The sequence below is a fragment of the Trachurus trachurus genome, assembly GCF_905171665.1.
Source record: "Trachurus trachurus genome assembly, chromosome: 23".
Lineage (NCBI taxonomy): Eukaryota > Metazoa > Chordata > Actinopteri > Carangiformes > Carangidae > Trachurus > Trachurus trachurus.
This window is the reverse complement of record NC_139912.1, coordinates 20,175,835-20,196,084: the sequence shown is the minus strand read 5'-3', so window position 1 is coordinate 20,196,084 and position 20,250 is coordinate 20,175,835. Positions and strand designations below refer to the sequence as shown.

General features: G+C 43.4%; 1 protein-coding gene across 3 annotated transcripts; it reads right to left on the bottom strand.

Annotated features, from left to right (window-relative positions):
- Nucleotides 1-877: 877 nt before the first annotated feature.
- Nucleotides 878-19,754, bottom strand: ppp6r2a (protein phosphatase 6, regulatory subunit 2a). Of its 3 annotated transcripts, none has more exons than XM_083999690.1 (24): nt 19,328-19,754; nt 15,865-16,034; nt 12,598-12,852; nt 12,142-12,328; nt 11,915-12,052; nt 11,749-11,814; nt 11,554-11,666; nt 10,974-11,087; nt 10,639-10,765; nt 9,798-9,950; nt 9,216-9,440; nt 8,500-8,564; nt 7,772-7,887; nt 7,586-7,671; nt 6,425-6,505; nt 5,866-5,963; nt 5,676-5,733; nt 5,351-5,478; nt 5,130-5,254; nt 4,859-5,003; nt 3,957-4,045; nt 3,658-3,865; nt 3,471-3,560; nt 879-2,495 (listed from the first exon to the last, which is right to left on the bottom strand). In XM_083999690.1, exons 3-24 carry the CDS (start codon nt 12,822-12,824, stop codon nt 2,447-2,449), a joined length of 2,688 nt encoding a protein of 895 aa, XP_083855816.1. In that variant the 5' UTR covers nt 12,825-12,852; nt 15,865-16,034; nt 19,328-19,754; the 3' UTR covers nt 879-2,446. The 3 variants fall into 3 exon arrangements, with proteins under 3 accessions (XP_083855818.1, XP_083855816.1, XP_083855817.1); XM_083999691.1 differs by having other exon boundaries at nt 3,658-3,862; XM_083999692.1 differs by lacking the exons at nt 15,865-16,034; nt 19,328-19,754 and having other exon boundaries at nt 878-2,495; nt 12,598-12,847.
- Nucleotides 19,755-20,250: the final 496 nt, after the last annotated feature.

The following is a 20,250-nucleotide window of genomic DNA, read 5'->3' as shown; positions in this document are numbered from 1 at the left end:
AAGGAAAGTTTCTAACATCATGTGGAGTTAGAGAGCAGCAGCATGGTTCCTAATGAGGTCAGTGTGTCTGTGTGGGTCTGTAGTTGTGTTAATGATCTTCAGCTGGTGCGTTCAAGAACCCTTCAACATTTGACCTCCATCAGTGACAATACAACACACGAGCAAGGCTGTTTTTCCCACATGAAGTAAACCTGAGGTCTTGGATAAGAGGTGCAGGACGTCGCCTGATGTTTGGAAATTAAAGGAGAAATATTATACCCCTTTTCCACAAATTAAAATAGTTCCCAGATGTCTTAAAGACATGTCTGTGACATGCTTTGGTCAAAATACCCCAAGGATCAAACATCACAGCTCTTTTCATCCTCTCAAAACAGCCCTGTTCAGAACGGCTGGTTTCAGTGTCTGTCCCTTTAAATGCAAATGAACCACTGCTTGCCCCGCCCCCTTCTACTGGTACCAGGTAGGGGTGGTTTTATGCAAATTCGAAAACTAGTTTCATCACTAGAAGACAACTGAGGGAACAGCTCATAAAAACACATGGATTTCAACCTCAGGAGCCTGAAAATTACAGATTTTGTGTCAATTCTCACATTTTAGGGGCCGGAAGGCAAGATAAACACCCAAATATATGTTAAAGAGCCTTCAAAAAGTGATATTTCCATGTCCCCTTTAAATTGTATAAAGTTTATACCAACGACTCAAATGTTTAGAGGTTAAAAGCATTAATAAAGTTGCTCACAGGTCGAGGTGTTGCTCTGTAGCCGAGCCTGACCTCTGACCTCTGACCAGCTCCTGTGAGGATGACGACGGCCGACAGCCGTGCTGCCGGCGGCGCCGTGGGTGTTTGCGGACAGAGAACAACAGACGGGTGAAGAGGAGCTTTTGGTATTAATGTGGTCAACCAGACGCTTTTAATTTCAAATTGTTTAACAATGATCGTAGAACCTGATCGCTGTCAAATGATTTAAGTAAGTACACCAAAGAGGCCTGGAGCTCTGCAGAACCCAGACCTGTCCTCTTTCCACTCCTGCTGCTCAGAGAGAAATAAAATTAAAACTTTTTTTAAAAAAGAGGAAAAAAAACAAAAAAACAAAAAAAAAGAAAAACGTACAGCATCACTCTGAACAGATGCCACTCTCGCCCTGTGAGTAAGTGCTTGGTGGAGAGAGAGAGAGAGAGAAAAAAGGAACAGACAACAATAGTAATCTCAAGATTGCTTGTAAAATTACTTTTAAATGTAGATAATATTTGTATATAGGTAGATAATGTTTGGTTGATTTAAGGGGGATAGCAATAAGAACTTAAAGGTCAATACAATCAGAAGGTCTTAGCTCACTAGCTAGGTCAACAGAGAACCAGTTATACATGCACTACAACAAAAAAAAGAAAGAAAAGAATTTAAAATCAGAAACCTCAAGTTGAGATTAAATCCAGATTTGTTTGCTCCAAACTACCAAATGAGTCTCCAATGCTAGATTGATTCTTTAAAAAAAAAAAGAACAACAAAAAAAAAAGAGTTGAATTTCATTTTTAAATAAAATGGCTAATTGACATTATTGCACATGAGCAAAAAGACAGTAATACTATTAGAACTCTGTTCATTGACCCGCCCCCTCCTCGGACCCTCCTGAAGCACTTCAAAACATTCAGAAACCTGGTGATGTACGACAAGAGATGTTTCATCAACAGCAACCAAAGAGAGAGAAAAAAATAAAGGGGGGAGTGGGGGGGTGGGACCATGGTGGTGGTGGTGGTGGTGGTTGGGGGGGGGGGGGGGGGGGGGGCAGATAAGACAGCCAGCAGAGATGAGGGTAGAACACTTACATTGTGCTATCATGTACAGTAAAATGGCTGCATAAGTGCTTTTTCTTAAGCTCGAAGAGGAAAAAAAAAAAAGGTTTCAAAAAACGGTGTTTATTGTTGAGGCATCGTTAAAAGTTAGCCTGTGCTATCCACTCAGGGGCGACAATGTAAAATCCCTAACAGGTGGGCTCCAACAGCCGTGAACAGGTAGAGAGAAATCTGTCAGGACATAAAAAAATAATAATAATTATAATGATGTTACCCCTCGGATTCTGTCGCTGCTACATTAAAACCGCACGTCATTATGTGCAACATCTGGAAAAAAAAGGCTTTGAAGATGATTCCTCTACTCTCCGTCCTGTCTGTTGGTTTTTTCTCATTTTTCATATATAGAGATTTTTGTTTTGTTTTGTTTGTTGTTGTTGTTTTTTTTACATGTTCCGCCGCCTCATTATTGGTGTTGATTGGCAGTGTCCAGGTCCAATAACATGGCAGAGTGATTCAGTAAAAACACCGTAGTTGCAGTGAGGTTATTTTTGGGGGGGCGTCACTCTGGAGGAGGCTGACGGTCCGCGGCTCCGTCGCTCGGTGGGAAGGGGGGGAGGGGGCTTCCTGTGCCGGGGGGGAGAGGGGGGGTCCGCGCTCACACCGGCCCGTTCACTGACACTTCCTGTGGAGGTGGCGTCTCCTCTCTGTCAGGACACACACACACACATCTATATTAAGACTCAGCTGTCCACATCTGTTTCACACAATTCATTTTTTACCTAAATATCAATATTTCTTTCATTATCTACTTGGATGATAAAACTTAAAGGGATAGTTCAATATTTTGGCAAATTAGCCCATTGCCACAATCCCTATAGTCTTAGCAGTAGGTTCATTACCTTTAATTGTCGGTGCAAGCTATTTTTAGAACGGCGGAGCAGAACCGCAAGCTTCTCAGAGCTACGCTACGGAGGCTAGTGGGATTTCTTGGTTTCAAACTCATCAAATACACAATCCAACAACTCCAAAACGCTCTGGTGGACAAGTTGTGACCTGCACATTCACCACGCTATGAGATAATAACGGAACGTTACGAGACAGAGTTGTTTTAGAGGCAAATGCACAGACTGCTTGGTGAAAAACTGACCCCGGTGGGAAAGCGCATCAGCGGTTTTGCATGAATTTACCTTGAAAACAACTCTGTCTCATAACGTTCCGTAATTATCTCATAGCGTGGTGAATGTGCAGGTCACAACTTGTCCACCAGAGCGTTGTTGAGTTGTTGGTTTGTGTATTTGATGAGTTTGATGCGGGAAACCAAGAAATCCCATTAGCCTCCGTAGCTCTGAGCAGCTCGTGGCTCTGCTCCGCCGTTCTAAAAACAGCTTGCACTGACAATTAAAGGTAACGAACCTACTCCTAAAACTATAGGGATTATGGCAATGGACCAATTTGCCAAAATGTTGAACTATTCCTTTAATGATGTGTATACAAACGTAAGAGCAACATGTATAACCTACTTTTTCTTCAAATAAAAAGTTTAATTTAAAAAAAAAGGAGGAAAAAAAACCATTAGTGACTCAAAGAGAACATACATTAAAGCTGTGGCTACAGGTTGATACCAAACTGATCACATCCATCCATGACAACAATCAATGAGTTGAGTGAGTGGTACTTACTTCCTGTCAGTCTGTGTGTTTGCAGGTGAGCCCTCGGCAGGCGGCTGCTCCGACAGAGACAGTTTCTCCAGAGACAGCGGACTCTCCTCACTGGCACACAAACAGGAAGTCAAGAGTTAACGTCTGACTCTCTGCGTCACACTCTCACTCTCTGTTCCTGCTCCTTCCAACACTGTAACACACAAACCTTTTGAGGTCAGCGGTCTTGGGGGCGCCGGCCGTTTCCGAGGCGACAGCCACGGTCGGGGCGGCTGCTGCTGCTGTGGCGGCGGCGGATTTCTTGTCGTCCTCCTCGCTGTCCGACCCCCCGGAGGAGCTGCCGTCTGAGGCCACGGTAGGAGCCTTCTTCCCTTCTCCCACGGGCCAGGCACCAGGAGACGCGCCGCCTGCATCTGCTGACGGACGGGAGGTTTGTTGTGAGGAAATTCAGCGTGCGTCTCCGTCAGAGAGGCAGAGTAACACAACACAACGCAACACAGCACTCACCGCTCTTCTCGTGGTTCTGTTTGGCTTGTTTATCTGTGGCCCCGCTGGCCGAGTCCACAGGAGAGCTGCACCTGGGATTAGTTTCTGTGCTGTGGGAGAAGAAGAATCCGTGTAAACAAGCTGAAGGACACAAACTCCACCTCACACCTTCTCCTCTAGCAGCTTCGTCAGGTTTTCAGACTCCTGTGTTTTCATCCAACAACCACAACAATCAACATCTCTACACACCACAGATCTCTAATGGCGCTTTTCCACTACACAGTCACGGCTCGACTCGGTTTAGGTGCTTTTCCATCACAACCGAGTTCTTCATTGTTCCTCCTCGGTGTGGGCAGGGTCGTCCTATCACGATGTCTACGGCCGGGTCGTCTCGCTTTCTCTTTTCGATCCTCTCGTCAGCTCCAATCACACTTGTTTGCACCTCGAATACGGACAACAGCATAGTTTTCCACACAGTGGACATTTAACTCAGGTGAAACAATAACAACAGTCTCAGTGCTGTTGTCCCGTGCGTTTTTAAAATTTGCGGGTTTGATTCTAGTGTTGGACGTTGCGCGGATGACCAACGTCGGATGACGTCACGTTTTAGTATCACTTCGGCTCGCTTGGAACCAGGGCTGAGGCGTTCCCAAAAAAGTACCAGGTACCAGGTACTAGGGGCTAGTGGAAAAGCAAAAAAACAAGTAGATCCATGCCGTGCCAGTGGAAAAGCGCCATAAGCGTTCTGTATGATCACACAGATCATTGTTTCTATCGTTGTCAACAGTGTGTTTCTCCACACCTTCATCTATTACCCACAATCCCATGTTTCCTCTCAGATGAGCATGTGTGTCTCTGCTATTAAAACAACATCGATGTTGGACAGGAAAATTAAAAATGAAAATGTTGTGTCTGTGTCTCACCCGGAGAAAGGCTGGAACTCAGTGAAGTTGGCCCAGCCCGACCCCTGTGTCTCCGCCCCGCCCCCTGCCGAGCTGTCCCAGCCTGCCTGGGTCTGGGACGACGCTGTCCCTCCAGATTCCCTGAAGTTTGCTGTCCAGCCTGGACCTGGAGACAAGACGAACAGTGGACAAAGCTTGAGATGAAGCAGAGTCTGGAGTGTCGTTCTCAGGCTGATATGAGACGAGGCCGTGCTCTGCGAGCGGCCGTCCTCCTCTGTGTCTCTGCATCTACCTGTTTCTGACGTGTTCTGCTCAGAGTCCTCGTCCTCGTCCGACTCGGAGCCGCGGTCCTGCTCCCTGCCTCCGTTCTCCATGCTGCTCCTGGAGCTGCCCTCTGAGGTCTGGGACACTCCAAACCTGAATGAGACAGACAGAGGACTGAGCTCACAAAGACAAGACGGACGCTGAAACCCGTGGAACCAGAGGCCGGGGACATGTCTCCTCTGTCTTTACCTTGTTCTGGATTTAGCTTGTGTTGCATAGTTGATCTCCTTCTCCTCCCAAATGTCCTCCTCCTCCTCAGCATCATCAAACTGGCGTATCCTCTCTTTACAGCAGGCTTCAAAAGCAGCCGCGTTGGCCTGTGCACAAACCACACACACACAAATTAAATTTAAATTAGACACAAAAAGTACATATTGGATTTGGAAAAATGGTTGGTGACACCAGAAGGCTGTTTTAAATATCTTGAATGTAACAAATTAAAATGAAATATGACATAAATGTATAAAGTATTACCCTGTTACAGTGTCTTTGAACTAACATAGTAAAGACTTACACTATTATCATCAGCATCTAGATTGAAGTTTATTTCGGCAATTCTGTCAAAGGTGGCGCTGAGGAAAGAGAGACAAGGAGGATGTGAAGATTAACACAACTACACTTCAAGGTTACAGACGACACACACAGAACCAAACAGTGTTAACTGAGAACAAACAGACACAGAGGAGCTGAGCTGTTGGACTCACTTGATGTTTTCATCGTGCTCACTGAACTCCTCGTCGTTGAACCCAAACTGATCCACGAAGTTGGCCGTCATCTGCTGGATCTGATAGTCAGAGAAGGCCTGGGAGGGGGAGAACACCACACTAATGAGCTCATGTGGGTACGGACACACAGGGGGGGTCATTTGCATCTTTCCACTGATTGGACGCTTCCTTCAAATGTCACCGCTGCTCCTCATCTGCTGTTTCCAACCAGCAGCAGTTAGCTGCTTAGCTAATGTTAGCACCAACTGAAGTTTTACAAATAATAAAAAAAAATCTATATCTTGTTTTCAGCACTTTACACATTACATGTTTACAGTACCATGACAGTGTACGCTGTTTTATTTCTTGATAAAAACTGTGAACAAAGGGATTGATGACTGCTGTGTTAATCTGTGTAATAATAGTAATAGTAATAGTAAGAACAAGAACAAGAAGAAAGAAAAAACAACTAGATCAAGCATCTTTCAATAACCCAATCTGAAAATGGACCAAAACAATGTACTGTCATGCCGTTGCCATGGCGCTGAGCCCGTCCTACCTGCTGCAGAGACAGGTCGTTGGGGAAGGGGCTCTCCATGTCGTCGTCCTCGCTGGACGAGTGCATGTTGTGGGTGCTGACCTGCAGGACACAGTGTTAGTGTGTTACCAGTGTCCACCGGGCTCACAGGACACAACTGTCCGTTACACTGGAATTATGGACGGGGGGGCGGGGGGCTATTGAATGTTAGATCAATGCTACTTTAAGAGGTTCTTTGTTGTGCGACGGGATCAATACTGTTCTCTGTTTAGACCGTCCACCTGTCTCTCTACCTACCTGTCTGTCTGTCTAGTGTTTAAAGCCCTTCCTAACTCAACAATGAACAGTTATCTGTCACACTAAGTTAGAGGAAGACTTCACTGTAAACTTCACACTGGCCTTTTTCTCTCCTTGCCCTCTTGTCAGTTTGTCCTCCTTATCTCTTGTTTATGCTTTGTGTGTAATTGTTGTTGTCGCCACAGTTTCCTCCTTTTTCCATTTTAATGGTCTGTGTCATTTGTGAAGCTGAAGTTCTGTTTATTGTAAAATTAACTGTGATTTCAAAGGTTCCCTGTGGGCTGTGGGACCTCTACTTGTGCTGTGCAGCTGTTTTCTATGAGTGGGTCCTGATGTATTGCATGTTACACACATGAGTACCAGGACACACAGACGTGCCGGTGATGCAGAAACAGCATGTATTAAGGTGCAGTACACGTTCCTGCCGACGGGTTCACACTACACTGACTGCACTGATCTACTGGTGGCAGTTACACAGCAGGAAGTGCTGCAATGCACCATCAAAGACAAGGAGGAAGTATACTGTTGCTGAGTAAACACCGTGTAAACAGTGTAGAGTTAAAAATACTTAATTTCACTTCATAAAAATAAGATTGAAGAGGAAGGAATATGAGTTGAATTGAATATGTGTTGATGAGCAACACTGAGTGTAAGTATAACTTTTCTCTACAGTCTTAAAATCAAAAACACTTCTGACTTCTGTTGAACATGTTTCTGGATTTATTAGACCATCTGACATTGAGCTGAACTCTTTCTGAGTAACTCCTGCTGCTGCTGCTTCACTGGGAGAGAGGGAGGGGAAACAAGAGCCAGTTAAGAGAAAGTTATTTATTCAGGGGGGGAGAAAAAAAAGAAAAAAAAGGGTGCAACTGACAGACGACTCACCAGCTCTACTGTGTTCCTCCTGTTAGTCTCTCTCAGGGTCTCGTCCACGAAGCTCTCCCAGCGACCTCTGCAGTCCTCTGGCAGCTCTGTGAGGGGGGGGGCACAGAGGGGTTGTTAACACTCACTGGGTTTACTGTACAGCAGGTCATTACTGTGACATCAGGCCTCTGTGAAATATGAGATTACCTTTGATGAGGTCAGAGATCTGGGCCTGGACTGGTCCTTTCTCCAGGTTCTGGACCACCATGTTGGCGATTCTGGTCAGATGGCCCATGTTGCCTCTCCTGGTACCGCCCTCAGACCTGAGATTGACAGGTACACTCTGGTTACCTTCAACGCAGTAACTCTGTACTTTTTGTATTCAAATACATTCAAATATTTTTGCTTGTGAACTTGTTCCCCTTTATGGAAGAAGAATGTGATTTGATGAATTTTCATTGTGCTGTTAAAGTTGTTTATGTCAGTGGTTCTAGACCTTTTTTACATCAAGGACCCCTAAACTGACACAAGTTAGACCACGGACCCCCACTGGACAAAATTTTGAAACAAACATAAGAAATTCACAAATATTTGTTCTGAGACTGAATAATGTTAATTTCTTAGTCTGTATGTTCAAATTAGGGCAAATTTAGGGGAAAAAATTCTGAAATTTCAGAAAAAAGGTAATATTTCTGAAAAAAGTCAAAGAATTTCAAAAAAAAAAAAAAATGGTGAAATTATACAAAAAAGTTTTGTAGTCACAAATTTTCCAACCCTGGACCACAAGTGCTCATTACAAAAATAAGGCCTGATCAATAACACATGGTCATTAGATGCATAACAATACACAGTTTGTATGACAATGCAACGCATCGGCACAGCAGTGTTGTAGTTTTAATGGAGTTTAGCTCATTGTTGCACATGACGACACTCACTGTATTCTGTCATTTTCCTCCCAGGCGTCAAGGATCCTTTGTACCAGTCGACACTTCTGGAAAAGCTGAACAACACAAAGAGTGAGAAAACACACATACACACACACACACACAGAACATGAACATCTAGGCAGAGATAAAAACCTGAGTCTGGATTTTCAGGAAGTAATTGAAAGCTAGCATTTAAAAAATGGCAGATCATGATTTTTTTCTCCCACCAGTATCAATCATCTATCAGTCACCTTCTCAACGAGTGTCCTACAGTAAGGACAACTGGACTTGCGAATTTCCCCGTCGTGGGATGAATAAAGGCAAACTTTACTTTACTACACTATAACATAATTAATAACAATGTTTAGGGATGCTGCAATCACATTCATTGCCACTGATATCAATAACAATCATCTACATCTCAGTGTGATTGGCTGACCCATGGCCAACATGTTTTGTTTTGATGTCCTGTCATTTACAGAGCAGGGGGACTAGAGTTTTAACCAGCGGTGGTTTTAGGATGGCAGGTGTCTAGAATCATTCATTCCAATCTACCAATCACTATCTTCAATATCAGCCGTTAATAATCAGCAGCAGAAATTTCTGGTGGCCGTGACTTGACTGACAGACTGACAGTCCACTCTGGGTCTTATGTGTTGACTCCACTTTCAGGGACTTTTTCTGCAGTATGATTCTCCTGGTACGGAGCTGCTGAAGCCACCTACATGTGCCACGAGGGCGTTGTGGATGGAGGTCTGTGGGTCCGTGGTCCTGCCTGTCTCCACTGCCTCCGCCTGCCCCTCGGAGCCGGACGCTGCGGGCTTCCCATCGTGGTTCTGGAGGCCCGGGCTGGGCCGCTCATCTGAGGAAGGGTGGTTCAGGATAGCCGCCACACACAGCTCCACTTGGAAGTGCAAAAAATTATTCCAGGAGTATTTGAAGAACAGATCCTGTTGGGAGAGACAAAGGGCATTGTTTGACCATCGCTGTAGCAACATATACTACGTCTGTGCCCTTCTGTCACAGTCATGAAAGAAGTCATGGTGTTAACATCTGAACCAGAAACTCTCCACTGCCCCATGATGTTTGACTGAACCTACTCCACAGAGGTCACACCCACTGCCCTTTGGTCAGGGAGTGTGATAAGATAATCAATGGTTCCCTGCCTCATGACTAACCTTGTGCAAATCTGATGCAACTCTTTTCAGCCGTACAAACAGAGTCGGGCCAAATGGATGTGTGCAGCGACAAGAAGGAACTACAGAGTTTCCGGCCCAGAGTCAAGCCGGGCTTAGCCTAATGCCTACCAGTAGTAGGTCCATGGTGGCAAGATTGCAGAGCTCCTGGCAGATACTGGGGGCATTGGTCTGCAGCAGAGCGGCCACCAGCCGGGCCACGTGAAGGCGAGCGTTCCCCAGTGGCTGCTCTAGAACGCCAACGGTCGTCAATATTGCACTTTTCTGTGGACACAAAAAGAAAAGAGCATCAGCACGTTTTGTCATTCAGGAATTTGCAGATTTACTTATTAACAGAAAAATGATTAGCGCTGTCAACTCAACATCAGCTACTCCAGTATTTAAAAGGGATAGTTCAACATTTTGGCAAATTGGCCCATTGCCATAATCCCTGTAGTCTTTGGAGTAGGTTCATTACCTTTAATTGTCGGTGCAAGCTATTTTTAGAACAGCGGAGCAGAGCCGTGAGCTGCTCAGAGCTACGCTATGGAGGCTAATGGGATTTCTTGGTTTCCCTCATCAAACTCATCAAATACACAATCCAACAACTCCAAAACGCTCTGGTGGACAAGTTGTGACCTGCACATTCACCACGCTATGAGATAATAACAGAACATTACGAGGTGGAGTTGTTTTCAAGGTAAATTCATGCAAAACCGCTGATGCGTGTTCCTGTCGGGGGTAGTTTTTTGGCAAGCAGTCTCTGAATTTGCCACGAAAACAACGTCTCATAACGTTCCGTCATTATCTCATAGCGCCATTCTGAAAATAGCTTGAAAATTAAAGGTAACTAACCAAATTTGTCAAAATGTTGAACTATCCCTTTAAACATGAGTGTGATAAAATGTGTGTTGGTGTTATTCCATCGCAAGATGCTCTAGTGTTGAGAGTTGAGTCTGGGGTGCAGCTTTACCTTGGGGGGGTCCAGAAGAAGCTGCTGGAAGTCCTTTAAATGGGGCTCAATGGCATTTAAAATACTGCTGTTGACAGTGTAAGACCTTTCATAACCCTGAGAATACAGATCCATCAGCCCTTCCAACCTAGGAGACACAAGCAGGCAAAGACATGAGGCTATGAAGATTATACAAACTACAAGTGCCTATTTTCAATCTGTATATATACACCTATATTTCTTCTGAATTCCTAACATGTCACATAAATCAATAAAATAAGATTTGAATCACATCTGCTGAAACCAAAGTGATCTAAGCCTCCAGCATTTCCAACGAGGAGCTTGACAGGACTCACCCAGACCTCCTGGTCTCCAGTAAGGTAAGTAGCACTTGAGTTCCGTTAACAATGGAGGCCTCACTCCTCTCCCCCTCAAACAAGTTCTTGAGGAGCCCCGCCACACTCTCCTGCCTGAAACGTACACAGGATTACGCTGCAGCATATTTCAGAGATTATAGTTTGTAATGAGGTGGCAAACACACCCCACACACTCCCGTTAGTCTGCTGTTTACAGTGGGGTCCAAATACCTGAGACCACTTCCTCATTCTGTTGAAGTGACCACAGACTTTTTGGACCACACTGTTTGTTTTTGATGGAAAATTCATGGTTGGGATGTTGTGGAGAAAGTTTAGGTCAAGTCACATTTCACAACATCAAAACTGTTTCTTTTCAAGGCTAATTCATTCCAGCTTGGGGAATTTGCTTGTTTCCCCCCCAATACCTTAGAAGTGGTCCAAACCAACCAAACAAACCAATCTGGTGTTATTTGAAAATAAATCTTTCATGCAGCCAGTTACTGTAAATGCCAGATTTTTAAATTCACTCTCATTCCAAATACTATTTGGATGTATTACCAGTAAGGCGCAGTATACTTACGACTCTAGTACGGCCAATAGTGGGTCAGCCTCCACATTCTCCTGCATCTGATTGGCCTGGTCTCGACTAAGGCGGATGATGTCACAAAGCGTCTGTGATGCGTTTGATTGTCTCTGAAAGATAAGATTGTTGAGTATTAGTAACATTGCTACGTAGTGACAGGTCGACTGACGGCGCAGCAGGCTTTGCACTCACCTCCTCATCTTTACCAGTATGGATGAGCTCTGTGAGTCTCTGTACCAGCTTCTCCTCGTTCAGCCACTGGGAGGGGGAAATCAATAAGTTGCATTAAGATGAGTTCAAGGCTCTTTTTAAAAATGAGGGGGGGGGGGTGTTACACAAAGATAGCTGATTTGCTTACATGGAGGACCTCCTGTCTCAAGGGGGCAGGCTCCACACAGCTGATGAGGCGAAGCAGCAGGTCCATCATGGCAGAGGCGTCAATATGTTTCAGCACCAGACCTATGAAGCCTTCCTTTTTCTTTAGAAAGGTGATCACCTGGAAAAATGAACAAGTACTTTTTGTTTCGGTCCGTTTTGACACGCCAATGGATCAACACGGTGAGCTGCGATCTGTTCCACTTGTACCTGCTCAGTTTTCCTGGCAATCAGATTGCCGATAGTTTTGCTGAAGAAGCTGGCAAGTAACGGGTTGAGAGGCGGGTCCTGCTCCAAGAAGTGGTAGAGCATCTCCAGGAGAGAGTCGTCGGCGCCCAGCTTATCGTTTATAATGGACACGTCTGACGTCAGGAGCTCACAAGCAATGTTGGGAAATCTTAGGGGGAAAACACAGAAGTTGGTTTCTGCCTATCTGAACTTTCAGGCCTTTTTTTCTACAAGAGGGGGTCTTTTCTCACTCTCCACCCTTTTTTATTATTATTCTTTTACTTCCTCTTTGCATCTGTATTGAGCTTTGTTCATATGTTTATGTAAAAGCCAATATATATTCTGAATGTGTACTCAATTGCTTCAAATAAAAACGACAATAAAACACATGTAAACTGCACTTAAAAGATCTACTTTCTGATTGTTGTGTGGACTCACTTGAAGCGGCTCCGCTCCTCCAGGTCAGCCGGCGGCTCTGTGGTGATGAGGCTGACCAGCTCCTGCATGCAGTGGTCCTGGGAGAGGAAGAGGAGCAGCCGACGGTTCTGGGCCTTGCATTCCTGCAGGACGTCGTCCTCCTCCATCAGTTCTCTCAGCGTCACGTCCTCCCTGTCCAGCAGCTGGTCGATGTGGGAGGTGGTGTGCAGGTCAAACTTCCAAAACATGGTTGCCGCTGGGACGGGGGACACAGCCCTAGGTCGTTGGAAGACAAAGGGGAGGGATGGTGAAGAAAACAGGCAGGTAGAGGGGAAGGAGGGGAGGGGGGGGGCATAGGGAGGGCCAGCAGAGGCCAGAAATAAAAAGAAAAGGGTGAGGAAGGGAAGAGTAGAGGTGGGGAAGGAAGCAGGGGAGAGACACTGATGTAAACAAAGATGTCAGCTTGAGGATTACACTTTCCTGTCCTTTTATGTCACAGGCTGTGTTTACATGGAGTGCAATGTTATTGTAATGACAGTCTTCATATTCTGATTCAGCAAAATCTAATTAAAGTGGAAGGTATTTCAGTTTGTGCTGAAATAATGACGAATATTTAAGATCTGTATAGGTTTGGATGAAAATAAAACTGTTTTGAAGTTTCCATGGGATTCTGCAATAGAAACAACACGGTCTCTACTGTTATACGGTGCTTTCATGTTGCCCAGGGCTTCTGTAGATTTGAATCTTGTTCCTTTATGTGTGCATGGACTGCTCAGTGTTAAGTCTGCAGTGCTGTTGCCTCTTCACAACACAGTGACAAACCGTCCCTGTCTGTGGTGGCTGCGCTGATAGGAAAATTCAGGCTTCACCTGGTGATCTGACAACAACCACGAACGCCTCTGAAAGCTCTTTCCATGCAGCTACCAGCTGACAACGCTGGGAGTTAAGGCGGATAACCTTGACTTGTCAAGAGGTTCCACATGTTCAATATGCATGAAAGACAATCTTCAATGAGATCATAGAGATAACACCACATTAATCATGACGCCTCCATCCAAAGCCTCACTGCAGCCAATGGGGGTCCAGCTCCAGCTCAATTCACTACAAAAATAAACTACAAGACGCTTGTGTTTAAAACTGTTATCAATGATAAAAGAGAAAATTATATTGATTTATCTACTAGAATTTCTTGATTTTTCAAAAATAGGCCAAAACAATAAAGTTTGTCAACAGGCTACACCTACACCACTACAGTCAGTGGTGGTCGGCTGAGCTGTGACTCCTTCAGTCATCTCACAGGGACTCGTGTGTTGAGTCACGGTGCTCTCTGGGGGATAAGCTAAGCAGTTGAAGCACTGGTGATAAAATTGGAAAACAAGCACCAATTTTTAGCTTCCACTGACGTCAGCTTCTTCGTATTTATTATTGACCGCTCACCACATCTGAGGAAAGTGTATGTTTTATTGTTCCACTGATGACATCATTCGCTCTGATCACGCTCCTATGTTTCTTGATTTGGCCCTGCAGCCCAGATTGGCAATCGGTTCAGTTTTTTGTTAATTTAGACACTAACTGAGCAGTTTATGCTTCTTTTTTTTTGAGTGAAAATAATAAACCCGATGTTTCCTCCAATCCTCTTTGGAACACGGCTAAGGCCTACACTCAGGGTGTGGTTATTTCTTATGTTGCCAATAATAGGAAGAGGAGGACAGACAGAGTAAGAGCAGTTGAATGGCTTTCAGAAATAGCACAATCTTCATCTCATGTCAGGCCTGTACTCCAAGCCGCACTTTGACGCAATGCAGAAAATGTTTGCTTAACACACCTCGTAGGTAACTAAACCAGCCTCATGCTTCAGACGGTCACGATAACTCAGCTTAAAACCATTTTATGAGAAGCAACATACAGGTGCATCTCAATAAAGTAGAATATGATAGAGGTCAGCAGTGTCCTCCATGACAGTGCAGCTACTGAACCAGACTCAGGAAACCTTTGCAGGTGTTTGGAGTTAATCAGCTGATTAGAGTGTGACATCATTAGGTAGGTGAACTTTTTCACTTTATTCTAATATTTTTAAGGGTTATGGTAAGAATTTAGGTTGTTGTTTTTTTTTAATTAAATGTAAGCCATAATCATTTCAATTAAAAGAAATAAAGACATGAAATATTGTCTGTGTGCAATCAATGAATCTATACATTTATGAGTTTCACTATTTGAATTGGACAACTGAAATAAATTAACTTTTCTTTCACACCTGTAGATCACCTACAGCTGTTTTGAGTATCCAATTATATAATATGTTCAGCACAGTTTCAGTCAGCTGAACCAATGATACATTCAACAGAGCAGTTGGTGATCAGTATCCCCTACTACTGTTGAAGATGCTCCTGCCGTTAGAGCTATAGGTTGATATTATTTATATACTATTATCTACTAGTAAGTTTCTACTAGTTAAAGTTTATGTGGATGATATATTGCTGTACATGTGCTCCTGTGGTAAATCCTCTCCTCTCATACCCTCAGAACCCTGATTCCCAGGGTTGCCAGGTCTGTGAGGCGAAAGCAGCCAAACAGCAACTGAAAACCCGCCGGACCGGGTTGGTTATGTGCTGCGGTGGCGTCACACACAGCGTTGGAATATTATGTGTGTGTCTGTGGGGGCATGCAGGTGACGTATGTGGGTATATGCTGATCTGACTCAGAGTCCCTTTAACAGAATTTGGGTATAAACATTTGTCATTCAAAATAGAAATCTTTATTCATAACCATTATTCATATAATCTGTATGCGACAGGTCTGCCAAACCCGCAGACAATTTCTTTTAACCCACGGCACTAAAAAAGTAAACCTGGCAACCCTGTTGATTCCTCACCTAGTTCTAAACCCAAAACTTTTTCTCTTCAGGAATTCATGTAGTTGTGATCAAAAACATATCCTATAGGCTTATACTGTATGAGACTACAGAGACCTGACTTTACAGTCTGGTTGTGTTTATACTCACACTAATGTACCATACTAGTTTTTGTGGAAAAAGTCAAGGCTAAATTAAGCTACAAGATGAACACTTAGAGGAGGGGGGTGTTGAATTCAACTCTGGAATAGTCGGTTTAAAGTTTATTAATTAACTTTTTACTTCTAGTGATTTTATTTAGACTTCACAAAACATCAAAATGTTGATCTGAGAAAATAGGACGTGGTTTACGATGAACGCAACTGTAGGATTACTGTGGTCCAAGTCAATGTAGTCATAGTCTATATATTACAAAACGGCAACGTGCTCATACGTACCAGTGGATGAAATGTGGATATCTTTAATCAGACCTCCCCCACGGGCAGGCAGGCATTTGTGTTTGTGCAGACAACAGAGAGTGTGGCGAGGCCTGGCATTTATCAGCATGGGTCTCCTCTTAAAACACAGGCCTCTTTAGGAGATGAGACACTGAGACGCTCACCATAACCTGCAAAACACAAAGGGAAGAATGGCCTTGTTATCAAACAATTCAGATACGATTTCAGTTCTGTACAAAAGAAAATGTGGAGTTGATTGTCCTCAAAAAGAAATCAGTTACATACAGTACAGTGCATAAACTGTGCAAAAGCTTTAAGCACTTGAGAAAGTTGGATTCACACACAAAATAACACCAGAGTGAGATCTGATCGCTTCCATATTCACTCTGCAAGTTGTACTGTGATGTCTTGAGTTTATTTGCCTCACTCGTCATATAATGGGACTATTGGGCATGCACACAGGATGATGATGATGCCAAAATGATACATTATCTAGCTCTAACAGTATCAATAAAGCTGTTAAAATATTCTAACCACACCCATCCCTACTTGTGGTCTTCTTCTTATTCAAAGCTCACAATATCCAGGGAGCAGACGCTCACTGTTCCCTGCTGCTGGTCATCACTCACACAAAACATACAGTATATACTGCAAATAAATGTGAATTTCTTCATTTATTTGATAGTAGTTTGAGATCCCCAAACGTATTTTAAAAGCCTAAAATTGATCAGAAGAAACTGATACATCTGTGAAGCACGATGCATCCTGGTCCTTCGTTTGTTTCATAAGTATAAAGTAATCTCTGCAAAGAAAATTAAAACATTCAAATCTACAGAATGCAGATTTCTATTCAATAAATAGATGCAACGCTGTGTCCATGTGTTAACAAGGCATTTGAATTATATAGATGACAAATGTCTTCAATTTTTGATAAACTGATGACAATTAAATAAACTATATAAAACCCAATCTATTGTTTTGCTCTTCTGCCACATTTTGCAGGTACCCCAACCCCACACATCCATGTTGTTGCTGTGATCCTATATTTGATCTACAGTGCCACAGCAAATCCAATCATCCCTCTCCACAGACATATTACACTAAATTGCAACAAAGGAAAATATGAAAAGAAATAGCCTAACAAATAATACACATGCATACCGTACATGGATTTCAGTTTTCATGTCAATGAAAGGGTAATGTAATGGTTAAAACACATCATGTCACGTATTTAAATATTTGAACAAATATTAGTGTTGTCAGTTTCAATAAAATGCTAACAATTTATCTAACTTTCAGTAATCAACTGGTAAGGACATGACAGTTCTACAGGATATGCTTTAGCAAAACATAAAGCTTAAGATTGAGGACATGCTGATTTTAAACTGCTACACAACGCAAACAACAAACCAAGATTTAATCAACGTCTCCTTTTGGTCTCTCGATGCACTGCAATGAAGTGCACACCATCAGACTATAGTAAACAGAGGATGCATCTTTAAATGATGGAGAAAGAGTACTTGATGCTTTCGTGACTAAGCAAGTATGTTTGGTTTGTTTTTCCTCACGTGGTAACTATGGCAGCTACCTCTGGACAATCTAGTACAGCGGCAGTGGCAAATATAATTGCATCGGTTTTGTTTTTGTCGAACCTAACAAACTTCTCTGGGCAACATGCTCTCAACTGTTGATCGTGGAAGTAAAGCACGGGGAGGAAATCAAAGTGCTTCCTCCTTTTTCTTTTTCTTTTTTCCTGGGGAGGACCTTTCCTTGCACATGCAGCAGGAGCAGCGTCCATCTGGCATACATTTACAGAGTACACAAGTGCAGTAATAACCCTGTTGAACGCTCCCTGTGGACACTGAGCAGGGCAGCAAATGCTTGACTTTACATCCAAAATAGAACCCGCTAGAGGCGATCGCAACAAAAACAGTCTACTGGCACATATAACAGACGATGAAAAGAGGAACAATGGTACACATAAAGGGGCATACGTGTAAATGTTGCAAGTCGACAGCAGTCTGTAATTAGGCAATTTAAAACGCAGCAAGCAAAATGAATTTCAACCGCCCCCCCCTGTTCCATATGTGAGCTCCCCTTTGCATGCTGAAGGTAAATAAAGATGCAACTGGTGACAACCGAATGTTTAACATGTTGTTCCAGATACTTAGCAGCCTGTGCTAGCAAATGATCAACCAATCTGCAATAGTGCACTTCAGAGTACAAACAAAAGCTACAGTTTTCGTCAGCCTGTCGCTGCTCACTTGCACTTATGTGCCTTGAAGTTGTAAAATGAGATGACCAGACCTGTACCTTGTGCTTGATACCAAGTTGATGTTCCCAGAGCACTGAAGGAGATCTTTATGAGAGTAAAGGCCGGTCTGTTAACTCGTGCTGTGTGATATTCCCTCACAGATGTAAAGAGTCCCTGGTGCTGCTTCAGTCACATCACTGATTATCTTGGTTAGCTGTCAAACTAAATAAGCCAGGGCTTCAGACTTTGATGCACTGAGTGGGACGCTTGTCAAAATTTACTTTAAATCCTATGTACTTTAACATGACAGATCAATTAATAATAATAATATGTATGTATCTCTTTCACCAAGACTATCAAACAATGAGAGACATGCTGATATGTAGCTAAAAAAATGTAAACCGAGCTGCCTTAGCCTTGGCATGAAGTGCACATCAACTGACTTGTGGCAGGAGCTCAGATTTCTGTTTACTTCAACTCCAGTGGAGGCACCACTACTAGAGATTAAAGAATTAAAAAAAACGGACTTAGATTAACGTTACAGTAATTGAAGTGCTCGCGGTTAATTACACCCCACAGCTGCTGTACAAACACCAAGTCGTCTTCTTCTTTTTAATCCACCGGTAACTAACGTACAAACCGACCTACACGGTGTGTGCTTGATTTACTAACTCAGCAAAGGCTTCGTTGTTGCTGGCCTCTGCCAAATCAGAGAAGCTGCACTGAACACTACTTATATCGTTGGTTAGGTAACTACTGGATAACAACGAAAATACACATAACATGTCAACGAGGGGGGGTAAAAAAAAACACACCAACATCGATGGTAGCAAAACACAGCTGATCGTTCCTAACTTTGCGACTGTGTTACGTTAACTAGCCTTGACTAATCTAACAATTTAACAGTTTGATTAGGTAAATGTGGCCGATTGGCCGTCATCGGGTTCTCGATCAGCGTTAGTTGGCGGTTGTTAGGCACTTATTTATAGATTTGGCAACCAGTTTGGGTAACATTCACGTTAGTTCCTCCTTTACTCTGATTAGCACGTAAGCTAATTAGCCACCAACAGTTAACGTGTACCGAGCAGAGGTAGCCAACTTAAATAGCTCTCCAACTTTAGGTTGAACTTTGTCGATGCAGCAGCAGCAGCAGAGTAAACGCTCGCTAGTTGCTCCAACTCAGGACGATCTTTTCGTTCAAAAACTTACCTTTGATTCAAAGTCCGTTGCTATTCCTCCCGTCTGTGTTGGATTGTTGGTGGAGTTTCGCGTCAAGCAAACCAGCTATGAAGTCACTAGCTACCCAGCTAACTATTAGCTATCTGTGTTAGCTGACACACATTAGCCTGTGAGCGGATAGTGATTTGTTTTGAAGAAGGCTCAGTCTGCGACAACACTGGCTGCTGGTAGCTAGCTCAACTTAGCTAACGTTAGCCAAATGTTGCTTTGAAGTCTAGCAAATAAAGAGTTCTCCGACGTCAGCGCCTACTTGACCTAAACAGCAATGCCTGTTATTTCAGATAGAGAGTGTATGGTTCGTACTCACGCACAAAGTAATTCAAACGCGGGGCTAACTTTAGCATGCAAGGCAGGAAAAACTCAGTCATATTTTTTCGAATCAAAATGGCGACATGGTTACGGGAGCGCGCAGTAGAGCTACACCGCGGGGACGTGCACCGACTTCAGACAGTGTATTGAATGACGCGACAGCCAGCGCTGTTACATCCATTTAAACTAACATTGGAGATTTAAGTCTTAACTCATATTTATTATACGTTTATAAGGTTTCATGTGATGTCAATAGTACATACCAAACGACGTATACGTTGGTGTAAAACAGTCAGACCAGACTTTCTGGTTCGCACAATCAAACTTTTTGCCCTAGTCGTCAGCCCTGCAGATCGATGGCGTGATTTCAAGTGATCAAAGTTGACGTCAGCTAGGTACTTACACTAAAGACAACACTTTCTTTCTTAACGCTTCATTGGGGCCCCTACCGAACAATGAAGTCTGGTTTAGTCTTTAACTGGTTTCATATTTTGAGTCTAAACTAAAGTAAACAAAGTGCGATACAGGATTAAGTTGGAATGCCTGTACATAGGTATTTTTGTTTAATAGCAAGAAGTTTAAAA

What these genes read in the sequence shown, in the direction of transcription:
- ppp6r2a (XM_083999690.1), bottom strand. Translation starts at nt 12,824, where the DNA reads ATGTTTTGGAAGTTTGACCTGCACACCACCTCCCACATCGACCAGCTG. An exon ending in GAGGAAAATGACAGAATACA is followed by an intron (nt 7,888 to 8,499) that starts GTGAGTGTCGTC and finishes TGTCAATCTCAG; the next exon opens with GTCTGAGGGCGGTACCAGGA. An exon ending in CAAGCTAAATCCAGAACAAG is followed by an intron (nt 5,255 to 5,350) that starts GTAAAGACAGAG and finishes TGTCTCATTCAG; the next exon opens with GTTTGGAGTGTCCCAGACCT.